The following is a 15,455-nucleotide window of genomic DNA, read 5'->3' on the forward strand; positions in this document are numbered from 1 at the left end:
ATTAAGTTACATATACTTTAAAACTGCATAGAATCATAGAAACATAGAATGGCCTGAGTTGGAAGGGACCTCAAGGATCATCTAGTTCCAACCCCAATTGCATGCTGTGCAATAACCGTATAGTCACAATTTTTGTAATAGTTTATATGCAAAGTTCAAACAGAAGAAGTTTTGGATTAAAGAACATTCATGATCTGGAAAACATTGAAGAAAGGAAAACTGACTACTCACGTCGTGCAGTACATCAATTTTGCTCTTTGCAAAAGATGATGGAGATGCTAAATGATACGATCTGGGTTCTGTTAGGCACCTGGTTTAATTGAAGCACTGGTTCAGATTCTCCTCACCATCCTGGTTCTCAGACTGGCCAGAGCAGGAATACGGCATTTGCTGGAGCTGCCTTCTAGCCTGCAGGGAGAGAAAGAGGGCAGTAGCCAGGGAGGATGCATACCATGTTTCTATTCCAGTACAGACATTAAGGGGACATTGCAAACATCCATTACATTTCTTAATTATCACTTACCTGGGTACTCTTCATAGGCAGGTCAAATGTTGGGAATGGAGATTAAGCAAGCTAGTTATCCCTGTCTTTGAACTCTCCAAGGCCCTTTTGAGACACAGAGGGAAAAATGGGCAATGTTGCACAACTGCTATAGCTCAACAGCATGTCACAGGTCCATAATTTAAACAGTTTTGCACTTCTAGTAAGGATGAGACCATTTGATTACATACAAACACTAAAGCACAAAACCTTGAAAACTACAGTAAACATTCCATAAATCCATTAGTATATACCTTAATTAGTTTGTGGGTTTGGGATGTTCATTTTTGTTAGTGTCCTGGTTCCAGTTAGGACAGAGTTAATTTTTCCTCATAGTAGCTGGTAGGGTGCTATGTTTTGGATTAGGATGAGAAGAGCGCTGATAACATGCTGATGTTTTAATTGTTGCAGAGCAGTGTTTACACCAGGCCAAGGACTTTTCGGCTTCTCGCTCTGTCCTGCCAGCGAGCAGGCTGGGGGTGCAGCAGGAGCTGGGAGGGGACAGACCCAGGACAGCTGACCCAAACTGGCCAAAGGGGTATTCCATACCATCTGGCGTCATGCTAAACAATATATAGGGGTGGCTGGCCGGGGTGGGGGGCGGCTGCTCGGGGATAGGCTGGGCATCGGTCAGCGGGTGGTGAGCAATTGCATTGTGCATCACTTGTTTTCTTACACATTATTGTTATTAATACTATTATCATTATCACTATTATTATTATTATTGTTATTATTATATTCCTGTCTCAATAAACTGTCTTTATCTCAACTCACAGGCTTCACTTTCCCGTTTCTCTCCCCCATCCCAGAGAGGGAGGGGGGAGGGTGAGCGAACGGCTGTGTGGTGTTTAGCTGCCAGCCGGGTTAAACCACAACAGTTAGTTTGATTTTTTTTTAAAGAAATTAGAAATTTATTGTTTAAGAAATACATTATTCACTGAGATTGTCTTTTTAGGTCTTACTTCTGCCCTGTCATGGTATCAAGAGCTTTAAATAACACATGTCTTTAAAGATCAAAAATAATGTGCAATCTGAACTACTAAAAAGCCAGCTTCAGGGTTGTCGAACTCCACTAAATGCACTTGATTGGAATGCCGTTTGCACTTATAATGCAGAAAAGAATGAAACCACAGACCAACAACATGAAAGTTCTAGCTAATGGCTGCTTTTTGCTTTCACATTATTGCAGTATTAACATGATTTGGTGTCCTTATTTCATATAACAGAGTATTAAATAAATGTAAATATCTTTTGTAGCTGTTTACACAGACAAGACACTTCATGGTGTGATACCAATTAAAAGAGTATCGGGAGATGTAGAAAAATATCTGTTGTGAAAATGCCTATGAATCTCACCAAAAAAAAGAGGATTTAATTTAGCAGAAAGTCATTAGTTTCAAGTAAGAATTTGTAAAAGATTTCATAGATACAAAATAAAGGAGACCTTTAAGAGTACCATAACATTTATGGAGGTGGTATATACGCTATTGTATATACGATTGATATATATTTCTCAAAAGTCATTACTGCCAACAGTAGCAACCTTCTACAAGGGCCAGTACTGCTATTTTCTGGTATTTTCTTGTTAGAGTATTCAAAATTCTGTGTTTCATACATATAAAAATTTTTATCCACAATAAATACATACACATTTGTTAGGAGCATAGATAAGCATAGGTTAGTAGGAAGCACATCCGTCTTCACACAGAGAAACAGGATTTCTCTTGCTTGGAGACAGAACCTTTAAGTTGGATCCCTTTTGTCTAACTACCTAGGTTCATGTTTTACCCCGCCCCCCTCTTTTTTTTTTTTTTTTTAACCTTTAGCCATGGCTTTCTAGTTAAAAGTAGCATTTTCCCTTTTCCTCTATGCATGTATCATAGTTACTACACATTTAAAGAAAACTGAGCAATATGCAGCTTAAAGTATCTGTGGATGCTAAAATCAGTGTTATATTAATAGTTAGACTTAGCCAGGCTAGAGCAGCTCTCCCTGTATGAGTTTTATGGATATTCAGGTTCATTAGCTGCAATTTTGTTTCAAGAACACTTTGTGGTGAAGCACATAGGAATAAAATAACTACTTCATTACTACTTAGTAAGAATATTTTACTTTGTATTATTAGATCACTTCAGTAATCCTCCATCTGTTTTTGTTCTGCTTTAATTTCACCTCTTCTTTGTAACAAAGTGGTAAACATTTTATATTTTAAACAGCAGTCTTTGCAATTAAACATAGATTATTTTATTTTTTTTTTTTTTACTTTGGGTTTGAGACAATCACATATGATAAGGTTAACTTTTGTTTTTCTGAATTACTGTTATCCCAATTCAATTAGAATTGTTTATGGATTGATGGCACTTAGTGTTCCTCCTTTCAAACGTCCTTCCTTTTTGGTATTTCTTTGAGCCTTGCTTCTCTCTCAAAATTCTCTCTGGTGTTGGATTTGGTCTTCTAATTCCAGTCAAGAAACGGTTGATATCACTGCCCAATCTGATTTAACCAACCACTCAGTGCAGATATCTCTCCCATTTTGCGTGATCAGCTTCTGCAGCAGGGCATCACGCATCAGCAGTCACAGCTCTCGCAGCAGTTCTGGTTTCCAGTGCTTGCATATTCAACTTCTTTGTTAGCACTTCATTCTCTTCCCGTGTCTGCTTAATCAGGACAGCCTTCTGAACTGCACAGATCGCAGCCTGTGCCAGGTATTCGATCTTTCTGCATTATGTTCTCTTCCAAGGCAACATCCAGGCTCTTTGTTTTCCACTTGCCCCTTAATCCCATCAGGACAGTACGCCTTCCCCAGTGATCAAATTGTAATTTGGAGTCTGTAAAGGTGAGGCGTAAGCCTTTTGGGCTCTGACTGAGAGGGATTCATTGCCTTTTTCCTTATGTCAGTCTTCAGTTAGTGATCCAGTAGGGGTCTGGTTGCAGATACTGGCCCAGTGTGCATCTTCCCCAGTTTTCTCATGCTGCTTTGGATGTTGGTTTGTGCTAGGTCCGACTCCTTTCTTGCTACACTATTTGCTACCACTGCATACGCGCATGGATTACTTTGCTGCTGCTTCTTAACCTTGTCATCTCCCTTTTGCCACTTTTTCTGAAGAAGAGTATTTGAGTGTAAATACTCACAAAAATAACAGTTTTATAGCCTCTAAGTCATCTGCTCCCTTGGATTATTTTTTTTATTATTATTTTATTTTTTTATTATTTACTATTGTTTACGGTTCCCTAGATCACTTCTTCCCTCATGCAGGCTGCTAACTCATTCCATGCTGTGCTGATACCTACCAGCCATAAAACTAAATGCAGTCCTGTGTCCGGGCCAGCCACTACAGCTGTTTAAATACATCTCTGTCCTAACACAAGGCTTGTCCATCCCTACAGTACATAAAACTTTAAACAGAGCCTGACAACTTTTTCTGCTTCTAATACATCTCTGCCTTTTTTTGGCTTCTGATCATCATAATGATGCAATCTTTCAAATTCTGGTCTTCTGTTTTAAGCTCACACAGTGTTATGCATCCGGTCATAATAACTGGTTGCCACTGCAGGAGCTAGCTATTTTGCAAGAATCTGGAGCCCAAAGATTTAGTCCCTGCTAAATACCCCATTTCCTTACCTTAGCAATTTCTTCCAAGGGTACGACGATGGATGTTTCTAGGAACAGTGCGAATGTTCAGTAAGGGACTGGATTTGTTTTTCTCCTTTCTCGGTACGCCTGTCAATGGCCTTGTCCTTTACAGGTAAGCCATAATAAAACCAAAATCTCTGTTCAGCTGAGTCATGAGAATGGAGCAGAGACAAAGATCTCTGATCACTTAGGACTATGATCAGAGGATTTTAATGCAAATATCAGCAAACTTTGGGCTTCTATCCAGTGTCTGCCTAGCATGAGCTTGCTCACATTGCTACCTATTTTCTCCTCTTTCTCTCAATCATTCAGCAAACTGTCAGCTTTCCTCAGATCATTAGTGATCTTGAATCACTTGGGCTGCCAAAATTCATTTGTTACACCGTAAATGAGCTATCTGCCAGGACACAGGACTGCACACTGGCTGCATTCCTGGTCTTTCTTCCGTGATGACCGCAGGCTTCTGCCCACAAAGATTTTGCAGATGGCTACTCACCAACACAGCGGAAAGGTTCACGGAAAGGTTTCCCCACGTTCTGCACTGATTTTTTACACTCAGTGTCTTGTATTTTATGCTGTGTACATAGTGCTAGTCCGTATTGTAAATCCAGTAAATATCTAACAGTCTATCAGTCCAAATTATCTGATTAATATAGAAGAGCCTTACGTCTCTGGTATTGTGTTCTCCTTTCCAATGAGCCTCTAGGACCCGAGGCTGACAGTTTAAGTCTTCCTCATGCAGACAAGAGAGGGCTTGCTTTACAAGTTGTCATCACCCTGATGTCTTCACAAGAAGAACGATGATGTTCGCAGTGGGGGTTCTAACTCTTCAGTCTTGGGTATGTTTGGTTTTATTTTTAAACCTTTTCCTTACACCTTATCATTGATTCTCAGCTAGACTGAATATTTAAAAATATCTTTATATTGGGGCTCTCAACAGATACCTACCATCCAATTCTCTGCTATTTTATCCCACTATCATACAAATGTTAATTCTGCTTAAGTCAGTAATTTTAGCAATATAAAATTGTTATTCCTTAGTGGAGAATCCAGGACACAGGTGTTTATCATCAAGTCAAATACAGAAAGTAGCAGCTGTTTTTTCAAATTCACAGTAGTTTTGCTGAAATACGTAGTCAGCAGAGCTGTATAAAACTGGAAGCAATTGTGTCATAAGGTCACATTTGTCATTTAGCTACTCAAGTAATGCATCTATAAATGGAAGACATTGTGAACATTTATAATGTTGCAATACATAAAGCCCATTATACAGTCTGCCTGCATTCAAGCAGTTTGTCAATGAAGAATATCAGATCCTTGAATCCAGTATCTCTTCCTGTTTGTTCCGCTTTTGCAGTATTTGTCAAATTTATGCTGAAATTTTAACACAGGTTATGAAAAGCTCTGTATCTGTCACTGTTGGCCATGAGCAAATCAGCTGATTGTGTGCTATCCCCTTACGCTAACTCACTGTTCTCAGATAAATGTGCTGTAGAAATACTTAAGTATTCCATACGCTTTCTCCTGGTGAAGGATTACAAATATTTTTGTATTTATTCCATTTTTTTCCCCAAAGAATAAGAAAAAGTACAGTAGGATAAATGACAATACATGGACCAGTAAGTGCACTGGAACCTATCTGCTACTTACTTTGTGTCACCACTAACTCTCCTAATATGGTGTTCTAGGTAAAATTATTGTTGTGTATATATTTTTGCTTTAATATCAACCATCTATAAATTTAACTTGATTTTTAATCAGTAATACAGTTCACTGTCTCTGGTCAGTAGAAGTCAAATTTAACAGCCATATTAGTACACTACAAAGGAGAAATGCTCTAAAAAGTCTTCCATGCCTTTGTCTTCCCCCACCATTAAAATTTAGTCTCACAAGCTACACTGAGATCCTCTCCTGGTATTTTTCTGTCGGTCTTTGGCTCTTTTACCCTCTGCAGTTAATGCTTTGGTTTATGGAAATGGAGACATTTCTTCATTGATAAGATTGTTGTCCAAATTATTAGGATTGATTGGTCTTTTTCCCTTTCTCTGTTTCAACTGTACACAGTTAAAATACTGAATTGCTTTTACAGTTCACAACTTATCTGTTGCTTCTTGGCCTACGCACTCTTTCAGCTATCTCCTCAGTAACTCTTATGTTGTCAACTGTTTCAACACATGCACAAGAAAAACTCACAAAGGATTCCTTCCTGGGAGCTGAGTCATTCTCTAAATCAGGACCATCATCCTCTGAACATAAAATGCTCCTCTGCAGAACTTAACAAGTATTACCTACGTTATTTTATATTGCATTTTTTAGCTTCTCTTACTTTAAAGTACTTGTGTCTCTGACTCAAAATACCACATCATTTAGCTGTATGCAACAAAAATTTCTTTGTATTCATATAATTTGTGTTACCTAATGCCAACAATTTAGTAATCCTTCTCAGGTCTGTGTTCTATTTCCATTCTTTTATTTACTGTCATTTCAAAATATACTCAGTCTTCACTGGTTTGTTTTTTGTACATACATCTAATTCCTGTGAACTACGACTACTTTCCTGTCATCCAGGAAACCTCCAGTACTCAAGGAACATGATCTCCTGTACAATCAAATAGTCCAATCACACCTTTAAAAGACAGTCATGGTGAATAGCAATCTGGCTTAAGTCATCTGATACAGCTAACATTTAAAAGAGCTGACTAACGGTGACATGTATTAGACATCCTCAAAGTGTGGAAAAAGCAAGACCAGCTATTTATTTCTTACTCTTTTCTCAGCACTATAAAATACCATACGCATTCTTTGTATTTTTAAATGAACAGACTTGCTTTTAATCCTGTATCTCTGCTTGCCAAACATAAATACTCTAGTAGGCTGAAACCACTCTAGCACTACTACAAGTTATCAACGTGAACAACTTTTTTTACTGGGTTGACTGGTTTTTGCTGGGTTACTTACAGCTCAGAATAAGATTTATACAAAGTCTTCTGGAGACCTCTCTATTTGAATTCTATAATATTGCCTGAAATAAAACTTTTCAGCTGATTTCTCCAGCATAATTCTTTTCATGTTTTAGGAATTTTCACGTTAGCTCTGTTTTTGTAAATAATGCCTTTATTAAATTTATAACCTCCCAAATTTAATTCTTTTTTTTTCTTCTTGCTTTATTTGTTTGCATATTTATCTTCTGCCTATCAACACTTGTCCACCTTTTTTTTTTAATGTGCTGTTTTGTTTTTTAACTCTTTTTTTTTTTTAACAGTAAGTCATGTTCCACTGCTCTTCTTAAGGAATTTAAAGCTATACAGAAGAAAATTGAGCCCTGTACCAATGGATGAGATAGGCTTTACAGCTTCTCTGTGATCTCATTGCACATGGGTAAAAGCATGGAACTGTGGAATATGAGATACAAATGTCAAAACATTTACCTGTTTTTGTAAGAAGTTGCACAAGGATTCATTCTTTTCCCATACATTTAAGCATGAGTATTCATAACTGTAAAAAAACAACAGCAACAACAACACTGCCAACAATAGAAAAATAACTGCCATATCTTGTTTCTTGTTTATCTAATTTCCTTTCTGTAGAATGAAGCATGGGCATTCATATTCAAAAAAAAAAAAGCCAACAATAAGGAAAACTATCACATTATCTACTGTTTTTCTTAAGTATAGAAACGTTTTGTAGATTTTATCTGAAGCCATTAGTCAGGTGTCTTGCCCCAGTTTTTGATATTTAGAATAAACCTAAGTATTTCAGCTTTTAGCATTTGTCCTGTTCACATAATTTTATTTGTATGGTAGGGACCAATTTTTCATAAACATCTAGAGTTCTTTCAACATTGGCACAGTAGCAGGGAACTGAGGTAGGTTCTGTTGTACTTCTGTAGTAAATTAAATTAATTTTATAACTTCTTCAATACTTAGAAACATGAAAACAAGCCTTTTTATAAGTTTGAAACAGGTACATTGTGCATTTCAGGTTAATGTATTTTATATACAGTTTTGAGTGCAGGTTTGCATATTAACTGAAAGGGGTTTGATTAGTTTTATTCTTTTCATTCTTTTCAAAAGAGTCTTTTGCATTGTATATTAGCTCTATTAGTAAAAATAATAAAATATTCCCTGATAACTTCCCATTATGTTAGAGTAGATTCATCAAAGACTTTAATGTCTTTTGTCTTTCGTTTTAAATCTGCATAGTTAATAAAATCTTCAAGAATATGGTATTTGTAAATATACTACTGTCATTCATAGTTAGAGATAATATGAAGAGGTTGTAACTGTGTGAGCTATTTAAAAATCAAAAGCAACACAGTCAGAATGTAGTCCTGTTTGGAGGTGTGATACATAAAAGTTATCCCTCAAGAACATACCCTTCTAAAGTGTAACCAAATATAATTATTTCATGTGGTGCTATATAATTGAGATGACTTGGTATTCCCCCTCTTGTAACACTTTTGATCCAGCTGTTAGGTTTGACAGGGTAAGGTTAAATCTCCTTCTCCTATCACGGGTTAGGAAATACTTTTAGTTCTAAGAATAGCTCATTAAAGAAGGATGGAGAGTCTCCTTTTCCGACGTACATATTAATTACCATAACACTCAGTGAATTTATCTTTGCTGACAAAATGACATACCTTGCTTCTATATCAATGAAAATTGAGTTTCTTGCAGATTAAAACTGTCACTTGCCTCAAATAACTGGGTACAATGAATTCAAAACAGGGAAAGTAGAGCGAGACTTTGCAAAAATATATAGTTCTGTGCTAAGCAAAACAGCACCCATTTCATTCCAGAAAGAATCTGAATTGAACACAGGACTTAGAAAAGTCAATAAATTCATGATCTGATCCACTGTTGTTCTGGACCTTACATGACCCCTCTGCTGAATTCCTGGCTTTGCACCAATGTCAGTGATGACAGCAAACACCGTAGCAAGTAAACCTACCAGTGTGCTTGTACCTTCGAATTTGAGGTGAGCATTGCCAGGAACATGTGCAGTTGGAAGACAGGAGTAAAACACTTGTATCCTCCTACAGTGCATATGCAGAAACTCTTTGTAAGAAAAAGGGATAGAGAATACATATATCACCAGATCTACATCTCTTTGTTTACACGGGAACACCCTTACCCTTTCCCATATTCTTTGCCCCAGGACAGAGAAAATCATTGCATAACTACAGTTTAAGATTTATGTTACAATGCCTTCTTCTATTAAATATAAAATATTTTTTCCACTCACCTTCAAGTGTGCAGTGCACTGCAAATAAAATACATTTCTAAGAAATTAGTAATATATGCAACCTTACTTGACTTTCCTTTCAGCTGCTGAAATAAAATACTCTAAAATTTCTCTAAAAGTCTGCATAGATGGATGTCTAGTTTATGGACTGCCAAATGTGTGATTTAGGGATAACTGCCAGAATTACAAAGCAAAGAAGTAGCTGCCCTGCACTGGCTAGTGACAGCACTTGTCTAAAATCCATTTAAGGATTCACTGTTCCTATTAAAAGTACAATTTTTGTAGATTTTTTTTTTGTAGAATTGTAGAATTTTTTAAATAGAATAGGCGTCTCCAGGTAACTCTCATCATGAAGTGATAAATAAAGTATAGAAGAAGGATTCTGGTATACTTTCAAAACACATGGTACAAGGGGAAAAATGTTAAATAAACAATTTCAGCATAATTAGGGAGTACAAGACTAGTTAAAGTTTCTGTTATTCTTCTTCAAAGACAATAGCTGCTGCTCCTGCTGCGGTGGTGAAGAAAAGCAAAAGAAAAAGAAAGCATAACTTAAAATGCTTTATTTTCATCTTTCTAATAATTTTTTTTTATCAGCATGACCAATTTTTCAACAAAACAAAAACTAGTAAGAAATAAATACAAAATTATTATTTTAATACGTATCTGTGAACCAATTTGGTAATGAAGGGAAATGCAAAGCATTATGTCTTTCAGAAACTTTTTCTCCAGTTATTTAAAATCTTCTATAAATTCAAGACCTTGTCTATGCACTATTTTTGGTCTGTAGGTAATGCACAGATAATCTGGTACTAGCATTCATGTCCTGAAATTTGATGGCCTTTGGCTTGTTTTGACTGAAATTGCATAATATTCCTGTTCTTGTTTTCACATTAATGGTGCTAGATGATTTGGCATAGCAAGTTCAAATATTGTTATGAGTGATTTTTCTCTGACAGTCATTGAAAATTCATTGTTTCTGTAAGACTATAATCATGAAGAAGAAAAAAAGGAACAGTAAATGTCTGAGCATATTCTTTCACTGATTTGACCAAATATTCACAGAAATATTTTTCAGCATTCACTAACTGGCAGATAGCAGTGCCTTTATATCCAGTAGTACTGTTTCCCTTGGCAAGTGAATAGTTGCTGGACCTCACCTCTAACTAATCTCTTCAGTGCACAGTCTCTTTGGGCGACGGGCCTCTACCCACATACTACCTGTAGCAGAACTCCCAAGAAACACTCTTCTTTAAACCTAACGAGTTTACAGCATCCTGCATTTTTTATGCCTGCATTTAAATCTCCTCAGAAGTACATCCTGTAAATTGCTAAATTTCAGTAAATTTATTCTTTCTAGTTTGAATATCCTACAGCTACCACTTTTTCTCTGAGCTCCAAAGAGGCATCTCTGTCCCTATTAACACGGCAAGACAAACTGCGATTTGTCTCTGCATGACCCTTCTCTCTGGGTACTACACCAGCATGCAGTGACTCGCAATCTCTCCTAGAACCATTTTTTTTTAAATGTGAAATGTTTGTCCATTTGTGTCTTGCTGTAAAGCTTCCCCAGTGTGATGAGTATCAGAAGTGTACCTGCCTCGGATGTGCCAGTGTCACAGCTGCAGCGCTCAGCACCCATCCTTGTGTTTTTCACCTCTGCTTTGGAGATGCCAGTCAGCTATCTCTGTCATCCCCATTCCTTCCCAGACCAGGTTTGTCCTGGGTTTTGATTGTAAACCTCAAAATGGAAAAGCAGGGGTGTAACCTGGAAATAAGCAAAGTAGGGCATTCCTCAATTAACAGGTCTGCCATTTCTCATTCCATAGTTCTTGGTATATCCTTGGAAGTATCTCTGATCGCAGTCCAGTTCCCTGCTTCCTTCATTCTTCGATTAATTCAAATTCATCATGAAAATACCAGACAATTAAACTGAGATATGTGTAATATCCATGAAGCAGATATCCCCCCAAATTCTAATAAAGTCAGAGACACTTTCCCTGCTGGTTAGGTTTCACTCAGTCTAGTAAGAATCAAAATACGACTCTGTACTACAGCTGTTACAGAAACCTAGGGCTGTTTATTTTAACTACTACATTAACTAAGCACGATTGTTTTTAATGGAATAATCTTTGAAAGCATAAGAGAAGACATAAAGGATTTTTTGTCACCAGGGACAAGACTAAAGGACCTGTTCCTTTAGCCACCCCATGGAGACCCCACTTACGTTCCAGCCTTCTCAGAGAAGCTTCTGTGGGGGAAGTGGTTGCAGTTTGAGGCCTCAGAAGAGTTCTCGAGGCTGTCCTTAGAGCATAGCTCACAGTTAAGACAGTTTACTGCAGTTCGTTTCCTAATCTACTTCCTGCTGCTCTATAGCATTATATTCATCCTTCTCACCCTCAGGACTTTTTTTTTTCTTTACCTGCCATACCTAAAGGCAAGTTACCAAACTCATTTAATCCTGAAGAGCAAGGATGTTAATTGAGTTGAAAATGGTAATGATGCATCTAATTTTCTCATATCTGCTGTGCTCCCCCTCCTCTCAGAACACCTGATGACACCTGCGTCCCAGAACAAAGGCTTGAACGTGTATTTTTCTGTGTTGCACCCAGCTCCTCGCTTGACCTATTATCTGTGGAAAATTACACAGTGAATTAAACATGATTCCCTCAATATCTCTCTTCATTCTATACCTTAATAAGAGCAGATGTATGCTTGGGACTTTTCTGTATTTGTTGCTACAGTTAAAGTATAATTAGCTCCATGAAAAGGAAGGGGATTAACCACCTCCACTTCAGCTGAGACCTCTGTCACCTTTGCATTTCAGGCTGCTATTTGGATCTTTAGCTATTTCAATTGCCAGTCAAGGAGGGGTTTAAGTCTGTAATAAAATAATACTTGCAATTGCTAGTAAATAGCATTTTACAGCATTAACTAGTCTGTCCTTACAACATCCTTTTCAGGCAGGCAAATAAATGTTATTATCCTCATTTTACAAACACATTGATTAAGTGACTTGCCTAAAGGCCACACATCAATTTCAATGTCAGTGCCAAGATTAGCACAAAGAAACTTCTGCATTGCAGTCACAGAAAAAAAATGATCAGTATTATCAAGTCCACCCTCCCCTGCTCAGAAACAAGCAATCACTTTTCAGATGCTTAGTCTAACCAGCATTTACCTGCTTCACATCCCCCGTGTCAGCCCTGTGCTCTGTCCACTTGTTAAGCTGCTGCTTGTTAATGACTCAAAATGGTTCACAGTGTGCCACTAACACGGGAAGCTTTTTTACTACATCCTGGTTTCAACCCAGCAGCTGGGAAGCACTGCCTCAAGAACCTGTGAAGCTCCCACAATTAGGGCTGAGCTTGTGGAGGCAGATGGGTGAGGGACAAAAGAGGGAGAGGTTTGTGATGCTCTCTGGAGGGCAACCTGAAGATGAGCAATGATTTGAGGAAGCAGCGCTTGCAGCAGGGTCACAATTAGCAAACAATTAGAAGGATCTTCCACCATTTAAGAGATTGTTGGCATCTCCAATCAAGCATATTTTCAGTTTCTAGGTTGTGTATACCAAGCACAATTCTCTCTTCTATTGCTGCATTAGCTACTGTTTGGAAATTGTGGTGGTTGGATTGGTAGTATTGGAAATTGAGCCTTCAGCTCTAAAATGCAGTAACATCTCTAGTCCTCAATCTGTTGAGCTATTAGGTAAGTTGCTCTATTTTAAAGCTCCTGCTTTTAAATTTGGAAGGAAATTTGGATTTCATCTACATTGTTTGGTTTATGCAGAGATACTATGTTTGCATTCATTGCCTGACTTATGAGCAACACAGACCTTAGTGCACGTGTGTATTTGACACATGAAAGTATAGAAATTAACAGCATACAAAAAATCTAGTAAACAGTACTGACTTTCTAATGTTAAAACCCTGCTCTGTTTACAGGCAGTTATTTCTTAGGAAAAAAACTGTGGCGGCAGTATTTGTTTTCTGCCCTAAAACATGTTTCCTACCCAGAAAAACAGAACAGGGAAACTCACTACAGCACTTTTAACAGCGAGCTAAGGCCATCCTTGTGTAATGGTGGGTATGTTTTGTTCTGATTTTGGCACAGTTTACATGATCTTTCTGACTCAACTTATAAATATGACAGAAAATCAGAATAATATTAAATCTTTTGAACTTCAGTAGTATAGTTCGTCAGCAGATTCACAAATCTGTCATTAAAAGCCTATGGTTACATTTATGAATACCTGAATTCGACCTAGTCATTGAAGCTGATACTGTGCCAGTGTCTGAAAGCAGATACATTGAAAAATTGTCCAGCATTTATGATAGATACTGGTATTTCAGACCAGATACCCGGGCAATGAATTATATTCTTAATAAGCATACATGACAAAGTTAAATTTAGAAGTAGAATTTGAAATGGTTGCCAAGTTTTTAACTGAAGGTCATTTGTACTTTTTTTTATTTTTAACCCATGTGAAAAGAATATGCACATGTAGACACTCACAGGCAATGTGTAGACTTGCGTACAAAATACCTCAAATATTAGCCATATGAATTATACATTTGCCTTTTTTTCTGGCTTTTTAAAGATCATTTCTTGCATTAAATTAACACCATTCAATTTACTGCTTGTGAGTCACCTGTAGATTGCAGTATCAGAGTTATTCACTAGGTTTATGCCTGTCAGAATTTCATATTAGCTCCATTATTCTTTAACAGAAAAATAAAAAATAAAAAAATAAAAAACCTTTCTAAATGAATGCTTAAGTGCATGTGTTTTCTTGGCATTTTGTTGGCTTGGTCTTCAGTGCAACTCTGTAATCCTTACTCTTCCACCTCAGAATATGTCACATAAAGAGATGGTAAGTTTAACTCCATTAAACTGTGATAGATGAGTAATCTTGCTGAGCAAAAAAACAAAACATGGCAGGATGTGATTGTGTTCTGAAGCCTGATAAATATTGTACCGTGCCACAATTTAAGATGCTCAGTGGCTTCACAACTTTAATTATGTTTTAATGATGGCAACTCTGTTCAATTATGTACTCTGTCGTCTTCAAATAAAAGCACTTCATTTTTAGAAAAATACCATGGTAAAACTCACCTGCAGGGCTGTTGCAATATTTGGGGTATGTCCTGTTTTCTTCAGCAGTAGTTTTTGGTGTCAACAAATCTGAACCAGAGGTTTCTCTGTTGGAAAAAAATTATAAATACACACAAATACATAAACAAGAATAAAACAAGAGCAGGTTATACAAACGACATTAAAATTATGGTCGTGTTTGCATGAAAATGACACTTTTTCTCATGTTTAGTCTGCGTGTTCTGCAGGGCAAGTAGTGTCTAGTGTTTTGTGAGGCACATTACACTGCACAGTGGGAACCTCATTTGTAGTTGATCCTTAGGTAATACCATGAACATGACTACTGAAGAAAATAAGTTTTCTTATAGTTCTTTCTCTTTTGTAATTTATTTTATTGAGCTTCTCATAAACTCTATACAGCCTCCTTACTAGAAGAAATTAATGGTTTTGACTAGGCACTTGGATTCCAATCTACTAAAATGCTTAGATGCATGCCTATCTTCTGAAACCTTTAACAGTCTCATTGTCTTTGATGAAACTTCTCACATGATGAGAGTCATAGGCATGCTTTCGTGTTTCAGCGGATTACGACTTTAGCTGTTTTTCATTTCTTTGCATTTATTTCTAAGACCTAGCTTCTTAAAACTGTACTGGGTCAATAATGCTTCAACATTTTATAATGTTTTTGGCTCAGTTTTGTTACTCAAATGTTCACTAATAACCCATCTCTTCCATTCACTTCCAGAATCCACTCCAGATTTTAATAAGTATCTGAAGTCAGAGTGCATAATGAAATGAAATATTCAGCTGTGCTTTCAAAAGAAGTTAAAATTACCTAGTGAAAGCCTTATTTTCACTTACAGAAGCTCTTACAAGCAAAATTATTTGTTTGTCCAGAAGTACAAGAACGATGGGTGAAGTTCTATTTGCTTCCCATGCGCC

At 37.1% G+C, this 15,455-nt stretch overlaps 2 protein-coding genes across 3 annotated transcripts in view; one reads left to right on the forward strand and one right to left on the reverse strand.

Annotated features, from left to right (window-relative positions):
• Positions 1-796: 796 nt before the first annotated feature.
• LOC308187485 (uncharacterized protein) overlaps positions 797-15,455 on the forward strand; it is an 80,177-nt gene continuing 65,518 nt past the window's right edge. For both annotated transcript variants that reach the window (XR_013944723.1, XR_013944724.1), the window contains exon 1: positions 797-1,181. The gene's annotated coding sequence lies outside the window, so the exon portion shown is untranslated. The remainder of the gene's footprint in view (positions 1,182-15,455) is intronic.
• LOC308187123 (uncharacterized protein) overlaps positions 2,640-15,455 on the reverse strand; it is a 109,090-nt gene continuing 96,274 nt past the window's right edge. Inside the window, exons 5-9 of the mRNA XM_080575335.1 lie at positions 14,535-14,620; positions 11,016-11,187; positions 9,126-9,210; positions 7,604-7,670; positions 2,640-3,641 (exon numbers count right to left, since the gene is read on the reverse strand). Coding sequence (XP_080431461.1) covers positions 3,447-3,641; positions 7,604-7,670; positions 9,126-9,210; positions 11,016-11,061 — 393 coding nt within the window. The 5' untranslated portion in view covers positions 11,062-11,187; positions 14,535-14,620 and the 3' untranslated portion in view covers positions 2,640-3,446. The remainder of the gene's footprint in view (positions 3,642-7,603; positions 7,671-9,125; positions 9,211-11,015; positions 11,188-14,534; positions 14,621-15,455) is intronic.

The sequence above is a fragment of the Anser brachyrhynchus genome, assembly GCF_964034855.1.
Source record: "Anser brachyrhynchus genome assembly, chromosome: 1".
NCBI classification, from domain to species: Eukaryota; Metazoa; Chordata; class Aves; order Anseriformes; family Anatidae; genus Anser; species Anser brachyrhynchus.